This window comes from Daucus carota, chromosome 1 (assembly GCF_001625215.2).
Source record: "Daucus carota subsp. sativus chromosome 1, DH1 v3.0, whole genome shotgun sequence".
Taxonomy (NCBI): domain Eukaryota; kingdom Viridiplantae; phylum Streptophyta; class Magnoliopsida; order Apiales; family Apiaceae; genus Daucus; species Daucus carota.
The window spans coordinates 42,578,547-42,603,571 of NC_030381.2; the positions used below are offsets into that span (position 1 = coordinate 42,578,547).

A 25,025-nucleotide genomic window follows, 5' to 3' on the forward strand; every position below is an offset into this window, starting at 1 on the left:
AAAAAATAAATACTTTATTGGTACTGAGAATTATAATGCAACGAGTTCGTAAAATGTAACTGCAATTCTGCAAATACCCACGCTATAAAATTCTCCCTCCATTTTTCTATAATCTTTTGATTTTTGACATATATTTAAATTCCTTTTTTCTTTAAAATAAAATTTTGATTATATTTTTTAATTAATACAAAAATTTTGTAAGTTCAATATTTTTAATTATATCATTAAAACATTAATCATCGGTATCAAGAATTAAAACGATCCGTAACAAGGGGTCAATGTGATCCGACATCGAAGTGTTGACAAAAGTTAAAAAAGAAACAAGAAGTTGCAGAAAACAAGTCAAGGGGGGTCTTGACCCTTGATATAGAAGTTTGAGTGGACCCACAAAAAAGATTTACATATATCATTCCCATGCAAATTCATCCAATTTGTACTAATAAATCACCCCCAATTCCCAAATTTACCATCTACTTTTAAGCATACAGATTGATAGGAAAGGGCAAGTGAGATTTTTAGTTTTGGGGTTTTGACAGAAAGTGAGAATCTGGGGTTGCCTAAAATCAAAAAACAAGAGATGGGTCGAGGAAAGATCAAGAAAAAGAAGATTGATGATGCTAGAGGAATCAAATTCTCTAAAGCTCGTGCTACCTTGCTCAAGAAAGCCCATGAACTTTCAGTTCTTTGTGATGCTGAAGTTGCTGTTATAATCTTTTCTAGGACTGGACAACTGTATGAGTTTGCTAGCTCTAGGTATCTGTGAATTTATTCTTTGTAATCTTGGTTTTGATTATTGTGCTTCTTGATGTTTTGATTTTTCTGATTGTTAGATGTTTCTGTATATCAACTGGGTACTTTTCTTTGGGAAGTTTGATAGCATTTTTACTTGCATATTTTGTAGTTTGTGATATCTAGATATTTTTTGGGGGGTGGACAACAAGGGTTTATGTCTGTTTTGATGATTATGTTGCGTAGATATTCTGGGGTGCCATATATATTTGAAAAAATTTATAGCTATTATACTAAATTACACATCGCAAGCAGGAAAGTTGGGAAGATTTTGATTGACTGGTAAAGTCTTGAATCTGTGTTTGACAAGTAAGCTTAACTACGATAGGTTACTATCACAAGATCCATCTTCTTTATGTAAGGAGTCGGAGCCACCATTACTATGGGGGGAGCTGAGGTCAATGTCTGTGTTTTTGCATTTGTTATGTTCTTCGAATCTTGAATGTTTATGCTATCTGTATTGTATTCTTCGACTGTCGAAGGGTGATGTCATCCATATTATTTTCCTAGATTACTTTGCGACTCCCTTTACTTGCTACTAATTAGGTCAAAGACTTATCGCTTGGCATATATAGTTGCCCATGTTTATATCCGATTAAATGTCATTATAGCAATCCTACGAGGGAAGAATAATATATTCAATGATGTTTAAATTCATTACCATGCTTCATTTTCTATTTACTGATAATTACTTGTTTGATTCTGTTCATAAGAAAAGTTTTCTAGATATAGAGTGTTGGAGTTCATTAGCCAACTTATTATGCACGGAAGAATATATGTAAATGATAAGTAAGCACTGAAAGTGTGGATAAGCGGAAAAGCATTTATATATTCGTACATGCCACCATATTACTTGTCTATGTTATAAGTGGATCACCTGCTTATCTATATATGTTTTTTGTTGCAGTGTGAACCAAGTGCTTGCACGATACAACAAATGTCTAGAATACTCAGAAGCTTCTAAACTACAGCCGGAGGCACAGGTACTTTCTACTTTTATTATTTCCTTTGTGCAATTCTGAAGCTCTCTTGCAATATGCGTGTGTAATATATTCATATATAATCTATCTTACGAGAGCGCCCAAACAGCTGCATACATCATACATGACTTTTCCTGTTTGATTATTTTAAGGCTAATGTTTTTGTAGGTTGAGAAAAGTGCTTTTTCTTTATGAGGTTCACTTGATGTGGACATTTCGAGGTTTACAGTTTTTTTTCCTTTTTCCCTCTTATAGTTTATTAGTAGTCTTTTAAGGAAGTTGGCTCATTAAACGTAAACAAACTTTGGTAGTACATTACTACTACCATTTAATATCACATCATTTACATGTTATACCATATATAATGCTTAATAGAAGCTTTTTCTTTTTGCTCAGTAAATAACATGCTATTTAACAATGTTGATCTTCAAAACTTCCAAAATTTGATGATTGTAGTTTTTAGTGTGCATGCTTCTGTTCACGGTTGTTTGTATTGTTCAATCCACAAGATTCTCCGGATACAACCTATCTGGAGGCGCTACATCAACAGTTGTCTTTTTCTCACGTTCATTGCTTAAAATTAAGTTCCCAAAGATATGAGTTCATCTAGAAGTGGTGGACATTATTTCCCGGTCTTTTTTTTGCAGTGATCATTGAATAGGTCTCATATGCGGTTTAATTTACTCAGAGTTCATATCTACGAATCGTGTAATCCTTTTAGTAATTACATTTATGATTTTATCGAGGCAAATGTGTTATGCTGCCGTGTTCTGTTTGTGTTTAAAACTGTTATATTATAAATTCTTCCAATTTGTAGAGTGGTAATGTGTATCTTAAGGTTGCTGTCCATAGTTACTTCTCTCGAATATGATCCTTTTGCAAAAGTTTTAGAATCAAGGTGCAGTTCTTCCTGATTATAGAGCCATCACAATTGTGGTACAGGATCATGTGCATAACCAGCAGTGTCAGCAGGATCTTGATTCTTCCAAATCAAGATACTTATATATTTACATATATGTGGCTTTCAGAACTTTCCTGCTTGGTGACTTTCTTAGTAGTATAAAACTTTCTGCAAGTATATATCTTTGAAGTGGGTTATTAGCAGACATTAGCTATATCATGAACCCCTCCAATAATGCAATATATTGACATATAACACTTCATTACACCTTTTTATCAGGTACTTGGTGTTTGATTTGACAGATCCATATTCTACTTAGATTTTAAAGCATTCTATTGTACCAGTTTAGTAGAATCAATAAACAAATTCTGGAAATCAATTAAATCACTATTTATCTTCATCTTCCTATCTCCTCTACTCCATTCCTCTCTTGGTGTAATTAGTTCGTCCCAAAGTATGATATATTATACAAGAGATATACCATCTTCGAACTGAAAAAGGTGATTTTTCCCAGTTATTATCACTTTACCTTTATAATATAAATTATCAGTACTTGTTACTATGATATATTAATAAGTGGTAATGGATTAGAGTTCCAATTTCTTTATGTCTCTCTTTCTAAATGTATGTATTAAATCTTCTTATTCCTTATGACTGTACATGATCTCCTTCACATTGTATCTGACATATACTTGTAAATCTGTTGTAGAAGATAACTTCTGACGAGCTAGTTGTTCGGAAAGAGGAGGCTGCACAGATTACACAAAGACAGACGTAAGCTTGGTATTAGCTTTCTGAATGATTTCAAAAACTTTGGAGGCTCCTCATTTTTCATAAATTTACTATTGATCTTGTAGGATATTGCTTGGCTATGACCTTACTGAATTGGGACTAGCTGAGTTAAAGCAGCTGGAACAGCTATTGAATGAGGGGTTACTATCTGTGAAGGAAAGGAAGGTTGAATGTTGTTCCTTCATTTTAATTAATAAAAGTGACTGTTTGTACAAATATAGAACATAGGATGCTGCTTTCTATACTTTGTGTAAGGTTTAACAAGCAATTTTGCCATTTCAGGAGCAAATGTTGATTTATGAGATTGAACAAGCAAGAATGAAGGTAAACAACTTGTATTATGTAACAGGCATTTGACTGACTTAGAACTAAAATGATAATTTTAACTCCAAGTAAGGACAATGTCACATACGAATCTATAAATGTTTTTCTTTTTCTAGCTTGATGGAAAAAGGTTTCACCTAAGCTTTTTTGCTTAACAAGAAACTTCCTTCTCACTGCTTCCGCATAAAATAAAATAAAAAAGCAGTATCCAAGAAAATTTTCTCCTTCTCCCAGAGAAAATAGATTAGTTTACCGACTGAAGAAAGAACATTGCACACTACGAGCGTGGAAATTGGTATTGCAGTTGGTACTTGCCTGCAAAATTTTGGGTTGCTTATGCATAGTTTAAAAAGTTAACAACGTTAATAAAATGGGTTTTGCTCAAGTGCGCACAAAAAACATTTATGCAGTATATAGTTTTCAATTTTTTAATGCTAAATTAGTGGCTAGCGAGAATAAAGCATCCTTATCATTCTGGAACTAATTATATCACCTGCCAATTTTATTGGATCATGAAAATTTTTTCTTGTTTTCAGGAGAAGCAGGTCATGCTGGAAAATGAACAGCTCCAGAAACAGGCCAGTGACTTTTCCCTTGTGATACACCTTACTGTGATTTTCTAGCCTGCAAGCTCCTTTACAACCTACATAAAAGCCCTTTTTTGTTGGTCATAATTTTTGATTTATACAATGTTCAGATTGAGGAACTACAAAGCTATTTGCAAACAAGTGTCCAACGCGTGCCACGTTTTCTGGAGTACAGTCAGGGAGCGAAAACTTTTCAAGAAACTCATGGCGCCACAGGTCATGATACAATTTATCCTCGCTTTCAGAAGATGCAGATCATGCCTGAGAACAAAAATGTTCTGAAACAGGTAAAGCAAACTGTCCCTCATGATAAACTCCTCATTGTTGTTCTCTAGTCGGAAAGCTTCTTCAAACCCAACATGAACACCCTTTGTAATTGATTAAAATCTATCAATTTGTCATGATTTTTTAGTTTGAGGAGCTACAAAGTTATACACCACCAGTAGCGCAACCAGTTCCACGTTTTCCGGACTACACTCAGATACAGACAAGTTTCCCGGAAACTCATGTGACAACAAGTCATGATAAATTCTATCCTTCTAGTATCCCTCTCTAGTATCCCTCTCTAGTATGTAAACTCAGGAGAAGCATGTTATGCCAGAGAACAAAAATTTGGCGAAACAGGCAGGTCAAAGTATCCCTCTCTAGTATGTAAGCTTTTACATAACCGATATGAACACCCTTTATCAATGATCATAATATTCATTTAATACGATGTTCAGTTTGAGGAGCAACAGAGAAGAGAAGTCTCAAGTTTTCTAGAGTACAGTCAGGAAAAGAGAAGTTTCCCAGAAACCCATAGTAACCCGGGTCCAGACGCAGTATGCAAAAGCGGAGCAGAGAATTCTGGTTTATGTACAACCCTGGAACTTGGGTATAACCCCCCCTTCCCCACTCTCATTTGTTTATGTATAATTCTTCAGGGATGTTTTGTATTTGGTTATGCTGTGATTCTACTAAGTTGTTGGTGCACAGGACTCCATTTTTGAAGCAGCTGAAGCGGAAAGAACCAGAGCAAGAAACTGCTGAAATTGAAACTTCTTCTGGAACTGCTGAACGTCAATATGACATGTGATTCCTGAGCTGAATTCCGTATAAACAAGCTCATGCTTGTTGTTGAGCCACTGGCAATCTGATGACATTAAGAAAAAATCTGACATGTTACCTTTCTTTCTAAACGAAATTGGATTTCGCTGAATGTTGTTTAAATTTCACTGACTGAGCTAATAACATGTCAAGTGTAGGTACATAATATCATAGATGTTCTCTTTCTCTGGAAAAACTAGAATCCCTGTATTGCCTCTTGCGGGGCTTTCAGTATTCTTTTTCTTTTCTTCGTTTTGAAATTTGTTTACAGTTGTATTTTGCCTTGAGTATTTAGAGGATATGCTTTAAACAACGCATTTCTCTGCATTGTGCACCTGTTTCCTTGTGTTTATTCGTGTTTTTGTAAACAATCAAGTCTAAAGAAGACAAGTAGTATTTCAGATTTCCTCATTTTCATGTATACTTGCACATAATAAGCATCAGCGCCATTGACTTTCAAATTTCTTGTTAAAATCTTTGTACTGGATCGGCTGGGCCCCATTGACTTTCAAATTTCTTGTTAAAATCTTTGTACATTACTACTGACTATAGAATAGTCAGGGCGTTTGACTTTTTACACGTATTTTAAGGAAGTTTGACAACATGTTTAATTAGTATTTTTGAAATTTCTTTTTTCTGAATAAAAATTACAAAAATATTAACATTTATCATAGGGTCAAAGCACCTAAAATTACATGTAAAAAGTCAAACGATCTATATAATAGACCAGAGGGAGCTTCTAGATTTATTAGTTGGAAGTACTTGTTCGTACTGTTTGTGTAAAAAGTCAAGAATTACTTATAAAAAGTCGAGAATACTAACTTTTGTTTCATGACTTTTATTTCTTTCCCAAACATTTTAATCACTTATAAGTTTTAACTTCGCTTCTGATTTCTATTTCACTTTTTTATTTTAACCAAAACAACTTATTTTAAACTCACCCAAACGACCTCTAATTTTTTTCAATTTTCTTATAAAAGTTATCCTAAAAGTCATAGGTGGTGTTTGTTTAGAGCTTAAAAGCTTAGCTTCTGGTTTATAAGTTATAAGCACTTATTTGTACTGTTTGTGTAAAAAATAAGAAACACTTATAAAAAGTTAGGAATGCTAGCTTTTGTTTTAGGACTTCTACTTATTTCCCAAACACTTTAATCACTTGTAAGTCTTAACTTGCTTCTAACTTCTACTCCACTTTTTTATTTTAAGCAAGAAGCACTTATTTTAAACTCAGCCAAACGGCCCCATAAATTGCATATAAACCACTTATATTTTTATTATTAAATGTTAATAACACACAAGTCATTAATAAATCAAAATTACCCGAACAAATATTTTAAACTATCAGCTCATAACAAAATTTAAACACAGCCAAATGGACTCTACATGTGATAAGCTGAATTTTAACTTATTAATGGCCTATGAGTTATTAAAAATGCATCAATAAAAATAAAAGTGATTTACGAGCAATGTTTGTGAGTTTATCATTATTTTTTTCTAAACTAAGTCATTGAAAAAACAGCTCAAACTAACTTCTGATTTTAAATTAGTTCATACTCCCTCTGTTTTGAAATATAAGTCGCTTAACTTTTTTGCACATATTTTTAAGTCTTTTGACCGCATGCTAAAAATGATTATTTTCAAAATTTTCTTTTTCTGAATAATAATATATGATTGATATTATTATTCAGAAAAAGAAATTTTTAAAAACAATGATTTTAAGCATGCAGTCAAACGACTTAAAAATACGTGCAAAAAAATCAAACGACCTATATTTCAAAACGGAGGGAGTAAAATATTTCTAATTTTAAGTCAACTTGTAACTTATTACACAAATAGAAATTTTTCAGCTTAAAGTCGAAGGGGCTTCTAGCCTAAACAAACAAGTTAAGTCACCGTCACTTCATAAATATAAAATATTAATAACATACTATTTTTGAATTTTATATAATATGTTGCCTCTCTAATTTAACCAACAATTATAATCTAATCAGTAATCACGATGGTAGGGCACATTTCAACACGCGCGAGAAAGAAGAGTGGGGATATTCGGTCAAAATGAGTGTGTTGTCAGAAAGAGAGTTTGATTAAGATAGAACGTGCACAATTTGAGACACAGATCTGAATCAGCTCAGACACAGACAGACACACACATACTCTCTCTCTCCCTCCCTCTCTCTCTCTCAGACAGAACACAACTTGCACAAACTTTGTAGCTATAGAAAGAGAAAACCAAGCTTAACCCATTGTTGACTGTCTGTGCTTCCTCTCGCTTAGCTTTTGTAGGTGTTGATGTTTAAACTTCACTATAAATAAAAAGAGATTGCAGGTTTTGTGTACATATATGTGTAATGTATGACTTTGACACTTGATTATTTCATCATCAGCCTTACAGTCGTAGAAAGACTTGAGATTTTGTAGCATGGGTAAGTTTTCTTTTTGAATAAATTCTTACTGTAAGTTTGAAAGACCTTAGTTTTTTTCTTATCAACTCTTTTATGTCTATCTTTGCTTAGTTAAAGCAACAAAACTCAATGCAAAGTGGAACCTTTAGAAATCACTTTTTCTAAAATTTTCTCCTTTTTTTGTTTGCAGGAGAAAGATAAGACATTAAAGGAAAATTTGTTTGGTGGGTGTGATTTTGTGGTAGGATTGTACAAAGTTTAATCTTAACTTTAACCTGTGGAGAGGTCAAAAGAGACATTAATTTGGTGACCAGGGATTAAAGTTTGAATCTTTGTACTAATTTGTACTTTGTAGTACTAATTGCAAGTTAATTAGTATGGATTCTTATGAAGCAACAAGTGTTGTTTATTCAAGAATTAAAGACTTGGATCCTGATAATGCTTCTAAGATCATGGGTCTTATCTTACTTCAAGATCATGGGGAGAAGGAACTGATAAGATTAGCTTTTGGTCCTGAATCTTTAGTTCACTCTATTGTTGTCAAAGCAAGAATTGATCTTGGCCTATCTTCATCAAACACTCCTACTTCACCTTCTTCTCCTATGCCTTTCTCTAGGCATAGTTCCTCTCATACTTCAGCATTGTCCCGCCATTTGAATGGTAGAAGTCTACCTTCTCCATTGAGTATACCGAACCCGTCTTCTTCGGATTCCTCTTGGACAGCTGCTTCGGATATTTATGCAGATTTGAGCAGTCCTAGTACATGTCTTGATCGTTTTGATGTTAAGGGGGTTGGTAATTTAGGAATTGGTTCTTCGTCATTGTCAACTATGAATTCATCAGCACCTCCCTTCTATGGGAATGGGGAGAGAGATTCTGATTTAATTGATGAATCTCAACTCCAAGATCAGCTTTCATTCCTCAATGATGGCTATGACCCTGATTTGACCTCCAGTCCAAATGGAAGGGGTTGTAATGGTGTAACACCGTTTAAGTTGTCCAATGGGGGCCTTAGGAGCTGGGGTGGTGGCGACATAAATAATGGCCTCTCGCACCGTAGAAGCTGCTCAGTTAGTGATGTTTTCCTTGGTTCTGAAGACCCTTCTGGGGGATTTGGAGTGCAGCCATGTCTATACTATGCAAAAGGCTACTGTAAAAATGGGACAAGTTGTAGGTTCCTTCATCGAGAGGGCCTTTCGGATTCAGATTCTTCAGTTGGTTCGCCGAGCAAGATGGAGATGATAAAGCAGTGTCATGAGTTTCTAAGATCTGAATCAGCAAAACAGGAAAGATTGGCTGCAGCTTCCCAGCTCATGGGTGGTTTGAACTTCCCTTACTCTCCTAAATCCATTAATCTACTTCTGCAACAGCAAACTGATAGCCCAAGGTTGAACCTATTAGGTTCTTTCTTAAAATTATGGTAAACATGATTTTATTGGTTACTTATGTTGATTTGGTCTTATAGGGCGGCTGCAGCAGCCTTGATGTTGGGTGAGGAAATAAACAACTTTGCCAGATCTCCTCGACTGGACAGGAGTGAAGTTGCGATGGATGGAATGGTGAATCCAGTATCAAGGCAGATTTACCTGACTTTTCCTGCAGATAGTACTTTTAAAGAAGAGGATGTGTCTAATTACTTCAGGTATGCTTTTTTAAATTTGATAGTGGTGTTTTTCCTACAGTGTTATATACTTAGAATTGTTTCTGACTAGCATAATGCTGAATCTTCAATCTTGCAGTATATTTGGGCCTGTGCAAGATGTGAGGATTCCATACCAGCAGAAGCGCATGTTTGGCTTTGTCACCTTTGTTTATTCGGATACTGTGAAACTAATTCTGGCTAAAGGGAATCCTCACTTTGTCTGTGATGCTCGGGTACTTGTTAAACCATATAGGGAGAAGGGAAAATTCCCGGATAAATACAGGTTCTTACTCCCTCTCTATCTCTCTATAACTCTATTTATCCACACATATATAAATGTATATTTATATTTGTGGCATTAATTTTGACATCTATATGCTATAATGCTAATGTGCTTTTTATCAATTCCAGGAAGCAACACATGGAACTGGGGGAATTTTCTGCATGTGGAAGCCCTACAAGTTTAGACATAAGAGATCCTTTTGATCTTCAGCTTGGTGAGTATTTTATTTAGTCTTGATAGTTTAATTGTTCATAGACATTAAATGTATAGGTAATAGTTAGATTATTTTTCAATCAATCAGGGGCAAGAATGCTATACAATAGTCAGGACATGCTACAGAGGAAAAAGTTGGCAGAGCAAGCTGACTTGCAACAAGCCATTGAGCTGCAAAATCGGAGGTTGATGAGTCTCAAGCTTCTTGATGCTAAGAGGAGTTATCACCACCGCGCCTTCTCTACTGGAGCAGTAGATATATCTTCTACCTTTTTGCCAAATCACTGTAGGAGGAGTTCCGTACTTTCTTCTTCAGATTGCAGCAGTCCAGAATTTCCTGAAGGTATTGTCCTAAATGATACATATTCATCCCTTCAAGTTGATCACTGTTTTGCCATTTTGACTATCAGCTGAAGATAAATATCTTGACTATCAGCTGAAGATAAATATCTTGACTATCAGCTGAAGATAAATTTGCTAAAACTGATTTGTGTTTGTAAATGTTTTGATTTCTGTAAGAAAATCATTCAGCTCTCAACATCAGCCACCAGCAGACAACAAATATACATGAGAAAGTGAAAGATTTTTCACGTCTAAGTGACCAAAATTGCAATGTGAGAGCAATTCCTGACAATGACGAAACAAGTGCTTTACTAGAATGGTAATAACTTTTCATGCCAATACATAGCTGTCGCCTAATTATAATGAAGGACCCAACCCCCCCCCCCCCCTCCCCCCCCCCCCCCCCCCCCCCCAAAAAAAAAAAAAACACAATATTTGTTGTCTGGTATCTTTTATAACTATATTCCAATTCCCTTCCTCTGAAATTAATTTCTATTTTTCAGCTTAGACAACCATCTATCCGACAATCTGTTTTCATCTCCGAAAGCTGCAAGTGGATCCATACCTGTTTTCTCCACAGATACAACCATTGAGGACAACAGAAATTGGACAGCTTTTTCAGCCCGGTCTTCCACCAACAATTTGATGGCTTCATCGCTACTTCCTGCTACATCAGCCCTTGACAGTGCTTCACTCAAGTCATACTACTTTCAAGGTCCCAGGTACTTGTTGCTCCATGCATATGCTTCCTTCTTAATTGTCTGCATGAAGACTGGATTAGTTCTTGTCTTCAGATAAATATAGATATTTGTTGTGGAGAATGGAGCCTAAAAACATATTACAAACTTTTATGTCATCCTCTTTTGTTCATTTAGTTTAAAACTTATTACCAAAGCTTTATAATCATAATTTTCACATATTGCCCCCGGCCCCTAAAACTAGTGGTATGAAATACTTTCCATAATTGTTATAATCGATTAGTTACCAATGAACAGGCTTGCCTCAAATCATGGAGCCCCTGAAATGTAGACGCCTTCATCTACTTTTACCTTCTTTAGCTTAGGTGAGCACTCTAGTTACCGCAACTTTGTGTATCAGTTATATTATTTTCCTTCATGTGGTCAATTAATCTGTTTTTGGTGCTATTTTACTACTTCTGCAGGAAGAAGACTAACAAGTATAAAGAAAACTGAAAACCTCCATATAAGATCTATAGAGAATTTTTCACCACTACAAGCAGGAAGCCAACAATTACATACAAACAATATATACATCATAGTCAGAAGAAGTAAAGGAAGCCGAATAGGCCACATTTTATTCTACTGCAGTGTAGAGTAGGTAACTCTTTAATATTTTCTTTTTTACATCTGTAAAGTCAGGAGATACTCTACATTTACCGTATAGCAGAGGCAGCAGTAAAAATCCAGAACAGTGAATGGTTGTGTAACTACAATGCTGATTTAGAACTCAGAACTCAGAAGGGTAACTTGGAGACTTGGTTTAGATTCTCAAGGGAAAGACAGGTTAAAAGGGTACATAAAGAAGGCAGCTCAGACCTCAGTGCAGTAGTTTTTAAGTGACTTTACCAGACAAAATCTACCATATATAGTAAAACAATGTGATTGTCCGTTTATTGTAATTGTTGTACTCTGAAAATTTAATCTTCTTGTAAGAATCAGAGGACATGCGAGTCTGATATAATGAATATGTTTGTTTTAGTCAGCTATACTAGATATACCGGATATGTTTGTTTGGATATGTTTGTTTCGATCTTTGAAATGAAATGTTCCTTTTACGTTTAATTTGGTGTGAATGTATGAAGTTTTCTCAAGTGCATGCTAAAAGTTTGAAATACTAACAAAAAATAAAAAGTCAGAGTCAGGGAAATCATGAAGTGGACAGAAAAGCTATAAAAATGGAACACAAAACCCCGTTTTGTTGTCGCACATCCCGGATGGTAACATTGAAACATTCCAACATTTCACACAAAAAGCTCATCACCTGCCTGACTAGTGACTAGTTGCATTAGAAGCTCATGCATCAGCTTCACAATCTCTTGAATTTCTAAACCTTGGAATTTAGGTTTGTCAAGATGAAACCGGTAACAATGGAAGAGTATATGGAGTATTATTTGAAGAAGAACTTCGAGGTTGAGGCGAAAAATACCTCTGAAGAGGCTTTGAAAAAATGGAGAGATGCTGTCTGGTTGGTCAAGAATCCTCGCCGGAGATTTCGCATGGTTGCCGATCTCGACAAACGTGCCGAGGCCGACCGCAAGCGTCAAGATATCCAGGTAAGTTATCATGATTCTTGTAAATGTAGGTTGATTTGATCATGCAAGGTTTGTTTAATTTATTATGCAGACAACCTAGAGGTTACTTTGTTACTGTCTTTTTTGTTTCGAGAACAACTAAAATACTAATGCTTTAAATTATTGGATTTTAAAAAAAATTAAGAATGTTGAAATTGAGTTAGATAATATGTTATGCTGAGAATTGGGATACAAAATCGAAAAATATACAAAATCAGTGTCGTAAAAAACGTTAACCGGGACTGATCCGTAGGGTGGGGAAAGGCTACAGCCTTGAGGGACAAGTGCATTGAAGGAGAAAAAAACGAAGTAAGAAAAAGAAGAGGGGCCTAGTTCCCTGTTAAATGTGTATTACAACACATGAGATAAATCTAAGAGTACAGACAGTGACACTGTTGTACATACAAGGGGATGGCCATGGGGAGTCCTAAAAGCCTGGAGAAAATATTTTACCTCATACCAAAATATCATTTTCATTTTTTATCAACACAATATTTCATTTTTTAAAAAATAAAATAAATTAAAAGAACAATAAGTTCTTATATAAGATATCTACATGGGTACATTACTAGAATCAGTTATAGCTCAAACTTAAAAATGGTAAAATGAAGAAGAAGTTACAAGTCAACATGCAATGTTATTTAACTGTCCTCATTATGAAACTCAATCACAAATTGTCGGTTTAGAGTTTTTGCACTTCATTGCAATTGCACATTTACTGCAATCTCTTTGAAGTTACATTTCATACTTAGCAAAGATAAAATTTAATAAATTTAATATTGTATAATTGTAAAAAATAAAGGGTAATTGTGTATACCATAACAAATAACACAAACATCAATTCTTTAATACAAAAAGGTTAATTCCTTTTAACAGAATATGCATACTGTGTCAGTCTTTTGCAATTGGAAATTTCACTGTCAGCAAACATAGAAGTGTCTTTGTTTTCAGATAGAACAGTTTTGTTGTGTCTCTATCCTTTCACTTTTTTTAAGGAATCACCTCCACAAATCTTTTCTTGTTTTTTCTTCACCATGTAGTACTATTTGTCATATTATTCACAGACTTCTACGCATATAACATCAAATTTGTAACCACCAAATAAGCATCATTGAAAAGTTGTTTTTTTTTCTATGTGATATCATTTTTCCATAGATTGCTTTTGGCTCTGCATAAACTTTCATGGATGTTCTCAGTCACAATGTACTAATTTCTGCTTCTTCACACACACACACACACACACACACACACAATCTTGATGTTTTTTTCAATCTTTTGTATAAATTCTATTGCTCTAAACATTTCTTGTTTTCAGGAAAAAATCAGAATAGCTTTGTATGTGCAAAAGGCAGCATTACAATTCATTGATGGTATGGTTTACATTGACTGTCCTGCAGATTATCATATATTCATTGAAATGCAGAAATTTTCTCTACATTTACATTCTTCTGGTTAATGCAGCTGTTAGGATCAAATCAGATTACAAGCTTTCTGATAAAGTTAGAGATGCTGGATTTGGCATTGAACCGGAAGAGCTTCAAAGCATAAACAGGTCTCGTGATGCCAAGTGTTTGGATGCTCATGGAGGTGTAAAGGGATTTGCGTTAAAACTCAAAGTGTCACTCAAGGAAGGAGTAATGTCAAGCAATGTACCTCTAATACAAGATATTTATGGCTATAATCGCGTTACTGAGAAGCCTATGAAGCCATTTTGGATGTTTGTATGGGAAGCACTTCAAGATATGACACTTATAATTCTGATGGTATGTGCTGTTGTTTCTGTCGGTGTTGGAATTGCAACAGAAGGGTGGCCTAAAGGTATGTATGATGGTGTTGGAATTATATTATGTATAATCTTGGTTGTGGTGGTAACTGCGGTTAGTGACTACAAACAGTCCTTACAATTTAAGGACTTGGATAGGGAGAAAAGGAATATTATGATTCAGGTAACAAGGGATGGAAGCAGACAAAGTGTGTCAATCTATGATATAGTAGTTGGTGACATTGTTCATTTGTCTATTGGAGATCAAGTTCCTGCAGATGGGCTTTTCATATCTGGTTATAGCATTACAGTTGATGAATCCAGCTTATCTGGGGAGAGTGAGCCTGTGAATGTGAATGCGAAAAACCCTTTCCTCTTGTCAGGGACTAAAGTGCAAGATGGTTCTGGGAAAATGCTCGTGACTTCTGTTGGAATGATGACTGAATGGGGAAGATTGATGCTGACTTTAAGTGAAGGAGGAGATGATGAGACTCCATTGCAAGTTAAACTTAATGGCGTAGCTACAATTATAGGAAAGATTGGGCTGGCTTTTGCAGTAATGACATTCGTGGTTATGACAGCAAGGTTTGTCATTGTGAAAGCAGTTCATCATGATATATCCAAATGGTCTATGGCTGATGCTTTGAATCTTTTAAATTTCTTCGCGATTGCAGTGACCATACTTGTGGTAGCAGTTCCAGAAGGCTTACCACTAGCAGTGACGCTAAGTTTAGCCTTTGCAATGAAGAAATTGATGAATGATAGGGCGCTTGTTAGGCATCTCTCTGCATGTGAGACAATGGGTTCTGCTAACTGCATTTGTACCGACAAAACTGGAACCTTGACCACAAATCATATGGAAGTTACTAAAATTTGGATATGTGATGAAGCCAAGGATATAGGTAGTGCAGACAATACTGGAAATGTATTAGAGTCTTCAATATCTGAAAACGCTTTGAGTACCCTTTTGCATTCTATATTTCATAATACTAATGCTGAGGTTGTGAAAGATAAAGATGGCAAGACTAACATTATGGGTTCCCCTACAGAATCAGCTTTGTTAGAGTTTGCATTACTTTTCCAAGGCGATTACATGGCACAGAGCAAAAAAGCTCAGATCATGAAAGTTGAGCCTTTCAATTCCATCAAGAAAAAGATGTCTGTTGTTGTTGCTCTTCCAGGTGGCGGGCATCGAGCATTCTGTAAAGGGGCATCTGAAATAATTTTAGGAATGTGTGATAAGATTATTAGTAAAAATGGTGAATCCGTGCCCTTATCTGAAGAGCAGAGAAAGAACATCACAACTGTGATCAACGGTTTTGCTTCTGAAGCTCTCAGAACTCTTTGTTTAGCTTTCCAGGACATGGATACTTCAAAGTCCAATGCAGACAGTATTCCTGAAGATAGCTATACTTTCATTGCAGTTGTTGGAATTAAAGATCCAGTTCGCCCAGGGGTAAGGGAAGCTGTGAAAACTTGTTTACGTGCTGGAGTGAAGGTTCGGATGGTCACCGGTGACAACATTCATACTGCCAAGGCCATAGCTAGAGAATGCGGCATTTTGACGGATGATGGTGTGGCCATAGAAGGACCAAATTTTCGCGATAAAAGTGCAGAGGAGTTGCAGGACATTATACCTAAATTACAGGTTCGAAAATAAAATTTAGTATTACAGTTTTCAGGTTCTAGTTCAAATAAATATTCCTACCTTCTCAGTAACAAACTCTGCTGTGAATACAGGTGATGGCTCGATCATTGCCCCTGGACAAGCACAAATTAGTACAATTGTTGAGAAATGAATACCAGGAAGTTGTGGCAGTCACTGGAGATGGGACAAATGATGCTCCGGCATTACATGAGGCCGATATTGGGCTCGCTATGGGCATAGCAGGAACAGAGGTAAGAGGCAACGATTCTACACATACAACCTCATCTAAATTCAGTATACGAAAATTTATTTTTTTTACCTGCTTAAATGCAGGTTGCGAAAGAAAATTCAGATATAGTAGTAATGGATGACAATTTTAAGACCATAGTGACAGTAGCCAAATGGGGTAGATCAGTTTACATCAACATTCAGAAATTCGTTCAGTTTCAGCTGACTGTTAATGTCGTCGCGCTCATGACCAATTTTGTTTCAGCATGTGTATCAGGTTCTGTGTTCCAACTCCAAATTATTCCAAATGTCTTCTTGTAGTCCAATAAACTCCAACTAATGATACTCTTTTAACATGATCAACATTCAGGATCAGCTCCCCTTACAGCTGTGCAGTTACTTTGGGTTAATATGATTATGGACACTCTTGGCGCCTTAGCACTTGCCACAGAACCTCCAACCGATGAGCTGATGCAGAGGCCTCCCGTTGGCAGAAACGTTCACTTCATAACTAAGATCATGTGGAGGAACATCATTGGCCAAAGCATTTATCAGCTCATAGTTTTGGGCATTCTTAAGTTTGATGGGAAGCGCCTTTTTCACCTTCATGGTGCTGATTCCTTTTCTGTTCTGAACACACTGATTTTCAACACCTTCGTGTTTTGCCAGGTATAGTCCCCTCAACTTAAAAAATATAAAAATAATTTTTCTTATACATATGGAATTTTTTTAAGTACAAGTTAGCCCCGTTATTGCAAATCTTGGATCCGCCATTGTGCATCTACGTGTTTATATATTACGGGGATTGAATATTCAATTTACCACCACCTGCTAAAACAGTATTCAATTTTTGTAGGTTTTCAATGAAATAAACAGCAGGGACATGGAGAAGATAAATATATTTAAAGGAATGTTTGATAGTTGGGTTTTCATGATGGTCATGGTGTCCACAGTAGCATTTCAGATCGTAATAGTAGAATTTCTAGGAACATTTGCAGAAACCGTGCCTCTGAGTAAAGAGCTTTGGCTAGCCAGTGTACTGATGGGAGCAGTAAGCTTACCTATCGGAGCTCTTCTGAAGCTGATTCCTGTTTCATCCATCGAGTGTCCGCGACATCATGATGGATATGAGCAACTCCCAAGTGGTCCTGATCTGGCATGAGAGACACAAAATACTAGTGGGATTAAATTTCTTCACAGACATTTCATTTCACTCACAAGAATGATATAGAACCAGGTTCTGACTGCTGAACTGTCAGTGTTTCATCTTTCGGCTAGATGACTCCAGCTGCAAAAAAACTGAGTATTAGCTTCATTTTCTTATTTTTTCTTAGAATTTAGGAGGATAGCTAGGTTGATTTATCTGTTCTTATGCAGCTGGTACATGATCTTTTCTAATACTGGACCGATACTCTTTTAACTCATTTTTCTTGATATACTGCTTGAGTAGTTCAATCACGCTGAGAGCCATCAGGATTCAGGTTACACCTCTTTTTTCGGAAAATCAATTCAATAATAAAAAGTCATACGACATCATCTGTTATATGTTTATCCCCGCAAAACATGCTCACGAAAATTTTGTTCTCACTTCAGTTAAAAAAACGGTTAAACATACACATGAAAACTTAATTTATTTGTCTTATTATACTCTTTGAAGTCATTTATGAAAACAGGATAAAAATCATATATTTTTGTTTGTCCGTAATTTACAGGATAGTAACTTATTATTTAGTATAATAATGTCTTTGTGATCATAAATATTTGTTTATTAATATATTACTTTTATTATTATGGCCTTCATACCGCATTCAAAACCGAACCCCGACCATCATATTTCTTAAATTTCGAGATCATGTCATGTCTAACATCTAGATGTCCTCTGAAGTCTGAATTTACAGATTATTTGATTGCAAAAGGATTATTATAGTGGGGTATAGCCCAATTTCTCACGTCTAAGTCAGAAGCAACTTATTGTTACGGTTTGTACAAAATAATTATAAGTCTTTCGACTTATACCCCGGAATATGCGAAGTTGAAAATCATAATTTCTTCAATAACTTATTTTTATTTTTGAAATTTAATTTTACAAATTATATAAGAACATTTTAAAATTTAATTTATAATATTTAATATATTATTATATTAATAATTATTATATTTAATAAGTTGTAAATACCAAAATAAAAATATCCAAACACATAAATTAAAAATTATTATTCACTTATAAATAATTTCTCATTTATAAACAATAACAGTAACTGCCGACTAAGCCAAACGGCCACATTGATGTGAGGTGCATTAGAAACTGACATTGCCAAATTAAAAATGGTATTATTGTAAACATACATAGCTAATATTCAGTTTGTACTCTAGCAAGTGTAACTACAAGCATGATGCAATTCTCTAAATCTCTAAAGTGTTACAACAAACATAGCTGACTGATGAAAATTTTAAGACATCGTCTGATAGTCCACCCCTAGTAACATATAAATACTCTCTTATACAGTTACTACTACAAAAACCGTAATCCTAAAAAAGCGAACAACATTGCATGTGGGGAACAGAGAAGGCTGAATGTGTGTGAGAGTAAGAGGCAATCTTTACCCACTACTGCCCCAGTAGTGATGGAATATAGAAAGCATGGGTCTGAGCAATCTCAATACGTTCTCGAGGGTCATTCATTGTTTCGTCTCTTAAGGCTTGAAGGATCGCATCTAGTGGTAGCTCCCTGAAAATCATAGCATGTGTGAGAGAGGGCAAAAAGAGAGATGAAATTAGTAATTAAAGTTATAAAGGTGATGTATATGGAGCACCTGACTATTAACATTTTATACAATGTCTTCAGTATGGGACAGAGCTCAGCTGGAGCAACATTCTTGTTCTCTTCAGGACTTAAGACGCTTAGACGAGGATGACTAAGTAGTTCATAAAAGGCCTTTACAGCAGAGACACCCTGAAACAAGGAAAGGGATGTCATTTTTAGCTGAAATAGATATTGAGGATCTATAAACTAGCAAGGCAAAAAAAATAAAAAAAAAATTCCAATTTAATGGAGCCAAGGGGAAAGACAGAAAATAAACATGCAGACAGGATACTGAATATTCAGATTATGAAGATTTTTACATTCAATAGTTAAATCACAGGGAAACCTCACAAAGGAACTAAAGTGTATCTTTTCTACTAGATGTTAAGGTATTATTCATCACGTAATTTATGACAACTCTACAAGTTGGTCGATGCACTTAATGCATATACTTACCTCAAAGGCATTGTTAAGCATAGCATGTTAATAGCAACTGGTATATGAAGAAGTTAGTAGATGCAAATCATTATCTATGGTTCAGTAAAGCATATTGAGTTATCGACATATGATATAGTACAAAATGGAAGTAACAAGAGTATGATATAGTTATGAAGCCCAAATATACATTCATAGTAGCAGGTATTATAAGTAACTGTACTTTGCATCCATAAATAAAATTCCTCACTGAATAGGTTGATGCAGTTTTAAGCACTTAATAGTCATTATTTAACTAGATACCAACTATGATGCAGATTCAAATAAGAACAGGGAAGAATTTCACCTGAATTGTTCCTTTTCCCTTGATGCTATCACCCATATCTAGGCTTAGTTCCCCTTTTGCCAACTTTTGGCCATACCATGCATTACGACCTTTTAACAATGTCACATAAGTGTCGGCCAATAAAGGACCTGCTAGTTTTTCTGGGTTTTCTGACAAAAGATGAGTTATAAATATCATCTCTGATGTGCAGTGTGCAAAGTACACCGATTTGCTTGTTGCACTCTCATTGGTCAAAGAAGCTATCATGCCTGCAAATACAGAATTAAAAGTTTATGAAGATCCATTAAAGCTAACCTCATATTGCATAAATGACCCACCCCTTGCCCCCCCTTTTCCTTTTATATCATGATCTAAAGGGAAGCCATCCCCGTTAGTTGCCTTTAAATTTAGTATGCTTGATCTTACAAATTAAAGGACGTATGCTCATAAACATATAACATATCCTTAATCCTTATGCATAAGTTTGATCTCCCCAAAAAAGACTTACCAGCTCCAATGGCATAGACATTTTTCAATCCACCCATAACTTCATGAGTGATAAGGTCACCATTATCCCACACAATAAAATGTGGTTGCCTCAAAAATTTCCCCAGCGCTTTCCTCCACTTCTCGGATCCACATATCCGAGCATTAGCATACTCATGATTATAAATCTCTGATGCAATATTAGGTCCTCCTAGGTATAATATGTTCTCCATTGGTACTCCAGCTGAATATTGAAAACTCAGTCATGGACTATCAAATTTTCATTATGCCGAAAAGAAACAAGGAAAAACCTTACAAGTTGTGATTTAACGAATTCATTTTAAAGACAGGTAATTAATAAAGTTTTCTTTATTACTTGGTCTTTTGAGGCATACAAATTTTATGAGATAAACCAATACAGATATAATCTCATGTGGTCAAAACTTAAAAACATATAAAAAAAATAATTACAGTTCAGTTAATAATCAAGAATCAGTTAAAATTACTTTATCTGCAATATAGACAATAGAGTCCTGATTTTAGAACTGCGATGACAAAGCCTGTAAATCATAAGAATCTGATTTTGTGTTTGATACTTACTAAGGCACCATAAAAGCACATTGCTAAATAAAATGGTATCAATTAGCAACAACAAAAAGAAACTAAACAGAAACATGACTTAGTAACTGGTATCTTTACTAGATAAAATGGTATCAATCAGCAACAACGAAAAGAAACAAAGCAACAAGAGACTTATCAACTGTTATCTTTGGAGAATATAATACAAGGTCCATAGAAGCTTAAATCAACTCTTTGGATTTGAAACAAAATCAAGTTCAGAGCTTGCTGGCTTAAAAGTATTAACATTATATCCACAGAATATTACTGCCCAGGGCTGATGGTAAAAATATCAAAATTACATTTTCACTTATGTTTTAAACTATAATATATAATAATGTATAAAAGTTCATTGGCAGTTGACTAATATGGTTCCAGATTTCCAGGTCAGACATCCATCAGTCTTGCTAAGTTAGAGGTGCGCTAACTTGCTTTATATCAAAGAATGAATAAATATTACAATCTAACCAATCTCAATAGTTAGTAATAAGAACATAAGAAGAAAATATATCAAACCAACTATATAAAACTACACCATTTACTGAATTTAACAACTGAGTAGCAGCAGCATAGAATACACATAATTATTCTGTGCTTATGCAAGAAATCATAAGTATAATAAGCAATATAAACTGATGCTGCACTACACAAGAACATTGGCAACAACAAAGAGGGGAAAGAGTGAAAGAACATTTACTTGCTCGGTTGATCATCTGAGTTGGAGTTATTATGTAGGGTTCAGGGTCCAATGCAGCCTCTATACCCTTTGCCAAGGAAATGATGACTGGTGGCGTTATTCTTTCCTTCCAATACTTACTAATTTCTTCAAACACCTCTCTAGTCTCAGTTGATGGCAGACCATTGATGACTATATCAGCATCCCACACAGCCTCCTGCAAGTTGGTGACAACCTTCAAAGGACAAAGTGGAGTGTCAATCATATTCAAGCAAAACCCATCTTTCAAAATTTCATCTGCATATAACGTTCTATCACCTAGCCTCGCTTCCACATACTTCAAGTACGCACATCGTCTAATCAATCTCCGTAGCACATCTTCCCTTGAATTGATCACCTCAAAAAGGTGTTCAGCCGTAGCTTTATCAATAGCTCTCCCTGGCCTTCTCCATATCCTAATCTGAACCTTCTCACGAAATTGACCATACCCATCTTGTAACATTGCTGTAAACACACTACCCCACGCACCCGCCCCAACACCTACAATCCTCAAAGGATCACCATCTGCTTTTCCCAAAAGCCGACGAAAATCATCAACTTTCTGCTCCGCAAATCCATTTTGACCCGAACCATTCGACTCCACACAGCCCTTAGCTGCCGCATTTGTCCCAACCATCTCCACAAATCTAACAAACAACCAAGTCCACACAGAAACCTTCTTTCACCAATCCTTTAAACCCCCAACTAACTAAAAATCGAAACTTTAAATTGTTTATCAAACTATTACAAAGAAACCCCAAATCAAATCTTGATTTTAGGCTAAAAATTAAGTTGGCAAAGCACAATCCAACTTCACAATTGCTAATATACTGATACTTAAAATGGGAATTTCAGTTTCACCTAAATCTAAACACACACAAATAATACAACCCCAACATGTAAATTTCTAAACTTTACTATCACAAGGTATCAAAAGATAGAATCAAAACAAACACAAACAATATCAAGATTCAAGAAAGAAATAAAATAGCAACATTGAATACACAGTCCAAAAGGCATTTGTTGTTAAACAATTTCACCAAACAAAATGGCAGATGACAATAAAGTAAAAGAAAGGGCAGGACGCCACCTCTATGAAAATTTGTCAGATTTTGCAGAGGCGGTGAAATCAATGACTTGGGTCTTTATTTTCAGCTGTTTTTTTTAATTTTTGAAAGCTATTTTTAGCTGTTTTTTGCATCATCAATCAGCCAAAAGGACTAATTCTAGATAATTATTTTTTTTTATCGTTTTTTCTGAAAAAAGTTATATATTATTGTAAGTAGATGTGTGTAATATCTTATTATTTTTTGAATAATGATAACCTTTTTTTACACAGAATTAATTTAAAGTGTATTAAAAATATATATCCGAATTTATTTCAATTTCTTTTATTTTTGAAAATTAAAATTTATACATTTAATTTTTATTAAAAAATAAAATAAAGAAACTCAGTTGTGGATGTATATGTTTTCCAGGAAACACACGTTGCAATTGAGGCACTAAGAAACTCAGACATGTCTTGTCCTTGGGGATTTTATAACCTTGGAATCATATATGTGAACTGGTCCAGAGAATATTTGCATGTACACACTATGATCATGATGTGGTATTGTGCATTTGTGTTGTGTTTGCATTCACAACTTTCTGTCAATCCATTAAGCAATTTCACCTTTCGTATCCTCATGTGCAGGTCAAGAATGAGTATTTTCTAAACCTCACGCAAGTTGGAAGTGAATCGGGAATAAGAATGAAGGATATTAGTTGAATGAGAATGAAGACGATATGGAATCTTAAGAGTATGATGGAATGGTTTAGTACTTGTTTGGTTGCCTCTCCGATGTCTAGGTATGATTTAGGGTTTTTTTGGTTGCCTCTTCGAGTCTAGGTATTTTAATCAACTTTCGATGAAATAGCTATAAATAAAATTGTTTGGTTGAGAAAAGCAAGGGAATAACAACTTCCATGGAAGTATGAATATCTGTGAATTGTGATATATGGAAAGTTACTTACCTAACCCACCCTTGATTATTGAAAATTTTTATGTTTTAAATTCCTATATTAAATTTTTAAGTAAATAAGAAAAATTGGAGTGTCAAAATATATTTTTAGTGAAATTGGAATTTCAAAATATTTTTAGAATGTCAAAATATTTATTGAAAGAATTAACATACTAAAAACTACGTTGATAAAACAAAACAAACGGAAGAATAAAACAAAACAAACAGAAGAAGGAAAGAGAAGTTGGTTAATGCAGCTCCTAAAAATGGGGTAGTGTTTAAGTAGTGTATAAGGGTGTAAGCCAATATTTATTGGTTGATAAAAATGAGGTTCACACTACAAGCAACCAAATTGTTGATCTAATTCCTGTTACACCGACTCCTTAACCAATAACTAAACACAATTTCAGGTTATCTTTCTACTCCCTCTGTCCCCCTCATTTGTTTACAGTTTTTTCACACTGCTCGACACGCATTTTAATGCGCATATAAAACATAGTTCTATAGCTTATTTTTAAATTTTTTCTTTTTTGTATAAAAATTTAAACATCAAATTTTTATACAGAAGAAAAAAAAGTTCAAAATAATTTACCGAACTACGTTTTACGAGAGCATTAGAATGCGTGCCGAGCCCCCGTCCCCCAATGTAAACAAATGAGGGGGACGGAGGGAGTAATAATAGTGTAATTTTGTATAATAATGCGGTTTGCTAACAAAAGTTGAGAGTTTTTTTTTTTTTTTTTGAAAATGAGAATAAATCTCAACGAGAATCGGCAATTCACCGTGATGATTCTTTCATTCAAGAAAGCTTATTATCTAACCGTCGGACATGCAAGATGACCGGGGAAATTTAGACAATAAAACTTTAATGTCCGAAAAAAAACCCGGCCTTCTACCAAGAATCCTGAAAATAAAACAAGAGAAACAAAAAGAATATAAGTCGATATATTTAACAGATTACATCACAATATTCCCACAATCATGATAACTCATGATTGAGACATTTAAGCTCTTAATTAAGGCATAATAATAAAATATTAATATCCTTAATTAAGACACAATTAATGCCCTCAAATAAGGCCCAATTAACGCCCTCAATAAAGAGACACAATTTACGCTCTCAATAATTGAGGCACAATTTACGCCCTCAATAAAGAGGCATAATTAACGAGGTAGTAATTCAATTTACGCCCTCAATAAAGAGGCATAATTAACGAGGCACAATTACTGCCCTCAATTAAGGCACAATTAGCGCGCTTTCCTTTCTGAAACCGGATCCCGTCCTGAAACCGCCGTCACCGCCACCATCGGCCACCACCGCTATGCTATCGATCAAGTTGCCTCGTTGTATGC

The 25,025-nt window shown here is 35.0% G+C and overlaps 4 protein-coding genes across 9 annotated transcripts; 3 read left to right on the top strand and 1 right to left on the bottom strand.

Annotated features, from left to right (window-relative positions):
• The first annotated feature begins 429 nt into the window (after positions 1-429).
• On the top strand, positions 430-5,882 carry LOC108195635 (agamous-like MADS-box protein AGL15). 3 transcript variants are annotated; one of them, XM_017362618.2, is made up of 10 exons: positions 430-753; positions 1,697-1,772; positions 3,380-3,444; positions 3,528-3,627; positions 3,745-3,786; positions 4,323-4,364; positions 4,484-4,660; positions 4,786-5,001; positions 5,096-5,247; positions 5,349-5,882. In XM_017362618.2, the coding sequence occupies exons 1-8, from the start codon at positions 578-580 to the stop codon at positions 4,927-4,929; spliced, it is 822 nt and encodes a 273-aa protein (XP_017218107.1). In that variant the 5' UTR covers positions 430-577; the 3' UTR covers positions 4,930-5,001; positions 5,096-5,247; positions 5,349-5,882. The 3 variants fall into 3 exon arrangements, with proteins under 3 accessions (XP_017218107.1, XP_063940998.1, XP_063940996.1); XM_064084928.1 differs by having other exon boundaries at positions 3,383-3,444; positions 4,786-4,997; XM_064084926.1 differs by having other exon boundaries at positions 4,786-4,997; positions 5,349-5,881.
• A 1,674-nt stretch (positions 5,883-7,556) lies between these two features.
• LOC108205470 (zinc finger CCCH domain-containing protein 53-like) lies at positions 7,557-12,067 on the top strand. Of its 3 annotated transcripts, none has more exons than XM_017375443.2 (10): positions 7,557-7,882; positions 8,052-9,248; positions 9,327-9,503; positions 9,601-9,786; positions 9,915-10,000; positions 10,088-10,342; positions 10,519-10,660; positions 10,845-11,063; positions 11,337-11,404; positions 11,504-12,067. In XM_017375443.2, the coding sequence occupies exons 2-9, from the start codon at positions 8,239-8,241 to the stop codon at positions 11,368-11,370; spliced, it is 2,109 nt and encodes a 702-aa protein (XP_017230932.1). In that variant the 5' UTR covers positions 7,557-7,882; positions 8,052-8,238; the 3' UTR covers positions 11,371-11,404; positions 11,504-12,067. The 3 variants fall into 3 exon arrangements, with proteins under 3 accessions (XP_017230932.1, XP_017230933.1, XP_063941006.1); XM_017375444.2 differs by having other exon boundaries at positions 7,585-7,882; positions 10,531-10,660; XM_064084936.1 differs by lacking the exons at positions 7,557-7,882; positions 11,504-12,067 and having other exon boundaries at positions 8,101-9,248; positions 11,337-11,405.
• A 156-nt stretch (positions 12,068-12,223) lies between these two features.
• Positions 12,224-17,723, top strand: LOC108215535 (calcium-transporting ATPase 4, plasma membrane-type-like). Of its 2 annotated transcripts, none has more exons than XM_017388027.2 (7): positions 12,224-12,634; positions 13,968-14,022; positions 14,114-16,062; positions 16,155-16,313; positions 16,396-16,567; positions 16,661-16,959; positions 17,147-17,723. In XM_017388027.2, the coding sequence occupies exons 1-7, from the start codon at positions 12,434-12,436 to the stop codon at positions 17,450-17,452; spliced, it is 3,141 nt and encodes a 1,046-aa protein (XP_017243516.2). In that variant the 5' UTR covers positions 12,224-12,433; the 3' UTR covers positions 17,453-17,723. The 2 variants fall into 2 exon arrangements, with proteins under 2 accessions (XP_017243516.2, XP_017243508.1); XM_017388019.2 differs by lacking the exon at positions 12,224-12,634 and adding an exon at positions 13,743-13,855 and having other exon boundaries at positions 17,147-17,579.
• An 878-nt stretch (positions 17,724-18,601) lies between these two features.
• Positions 18,602-22,816, bottom strand: LOC108214153 (probable glycerol-3-phosphate dehydrogenase [NAD(+)] 1, cytosolic). The gene is made up of 5 exons (XM_017386012.2): positions 21,655-22,816; positions 20,362-20,583; positions 19,875-20,122; positions 19,104-19,243; positions 18,602-19,018 (listed from the first exon to the last, which is right to left on the bottom strand). Exons 1-5 carry the CDS (start codon positions 22,307-22,309, stop codon positions 18,898-18,900), a joined length of 1,386 nt encoding a protein of 461 aa, XP_017241501.1. The 5' UTR covers positions 22,310-22,816; the 3' UTR covers positions 18,602-18,897.
• Positions 22,817-25,025: the final 2,209 nt, after the last annotated feature.

What these genes read in the sequence shown, in the direction of transcription:
- LOC108215535 (XM_017388027.2), top strand. Translation starts at nt 12,434, where the DNA reads ATGAAACCGGTAACAATGGAAGAGTATATGGAGTATTATTTGAAGAAG. An exon ending in TGGGCATAGCAGGAACAGAG is followed by an intron (nt 16,314 to 16,395) that starts GTAAGAGGCAAC and finishes GCTTAAATGCAG; the next exon opens with GTTGCGAAAGAAAATTCAGA. An exon ending in TGTTTCAGCATGTGTATCAG is followed by an intron (nt 16,568 to 16,660) that starts GTTCTGTGTTCC and finishes ATCAACATTCAG; the next exon opens with GATCAGCTCCCCTTACAGCT.
- LOC108195635 (XM_017362618.2), top strand. Translation starts at nt 578, where the DNA reads ATGGGTCGAGGAAAGATCAAGAAAAAGAAGATTGATGATGCTAGAGGA. An exon ending in TTGAACAAGCAAGAATGAAG is followed by an intron (nt 3,787 to 4,322) that starts GTAAACAACTTG and finishes TCTTGTTTTCAG; the next exon opens with GAGAAGCAGGTCATGCTGGA. An exon ending in ATGAACAGCTCCAGAAACAG is followed by an intron (nt 4,365 to 4,483) that starts GCCAGTGACTTT and finishes TACAATGTTCAG; the next exon opens with ATTGAGGAACTACAAAGCTA.
- LOC108214153 (XM_017386012.2), bottom strand. Translation starts at nt 22,309, where the DNA reads ATGGTTGGGACAAATGCGGCAGCTAAGGGCTGTGTGGAGTCGAATGGT. An exon ending in AGGGAAAAGGAACAATTCAG is followed by an intron (nt 19,244 to 19,874) that starts GTGAAATTCTTC and finishes TCCTTGTTTCAG; the next exon opens with GGTGTCTCTGCTGTAAAGGC. An exon ending in TATAAAATGTTAATAGTCAG is followed by an intron (nt 19,019 to 19,103) that starts GTGCTCCATATA and finishes TATGATTTTCAG; the next exon opens with GGAGCTACCACTAGATGCGA.
- LOC108205470 (XM_017375443.2), top strand. Translation starts at nt 8,239, where the DNA reads ATGGATTCTTATGAAGCAACAAGTGTTGTTTATTCAAGAATTAAAGAC. An exon ending in CAGCAAACTGATAGCCCAAG is followed by an intron (nt 9,249 to 9,326) that starts GTTGAACCTATT and finishes TTGGTCTTATAG; the next exon opens with GGCGGCTGCAGCAGCCTTGA. An exon ending in ACAAGTGCTTTACTAGAATG is followed by an intron (nt 10,661 to 10,844) that starts GTAATAACTTTT and finishes TCTATTTTTCAG; the next exon opens with CTTAGACAACCATCTATCCG.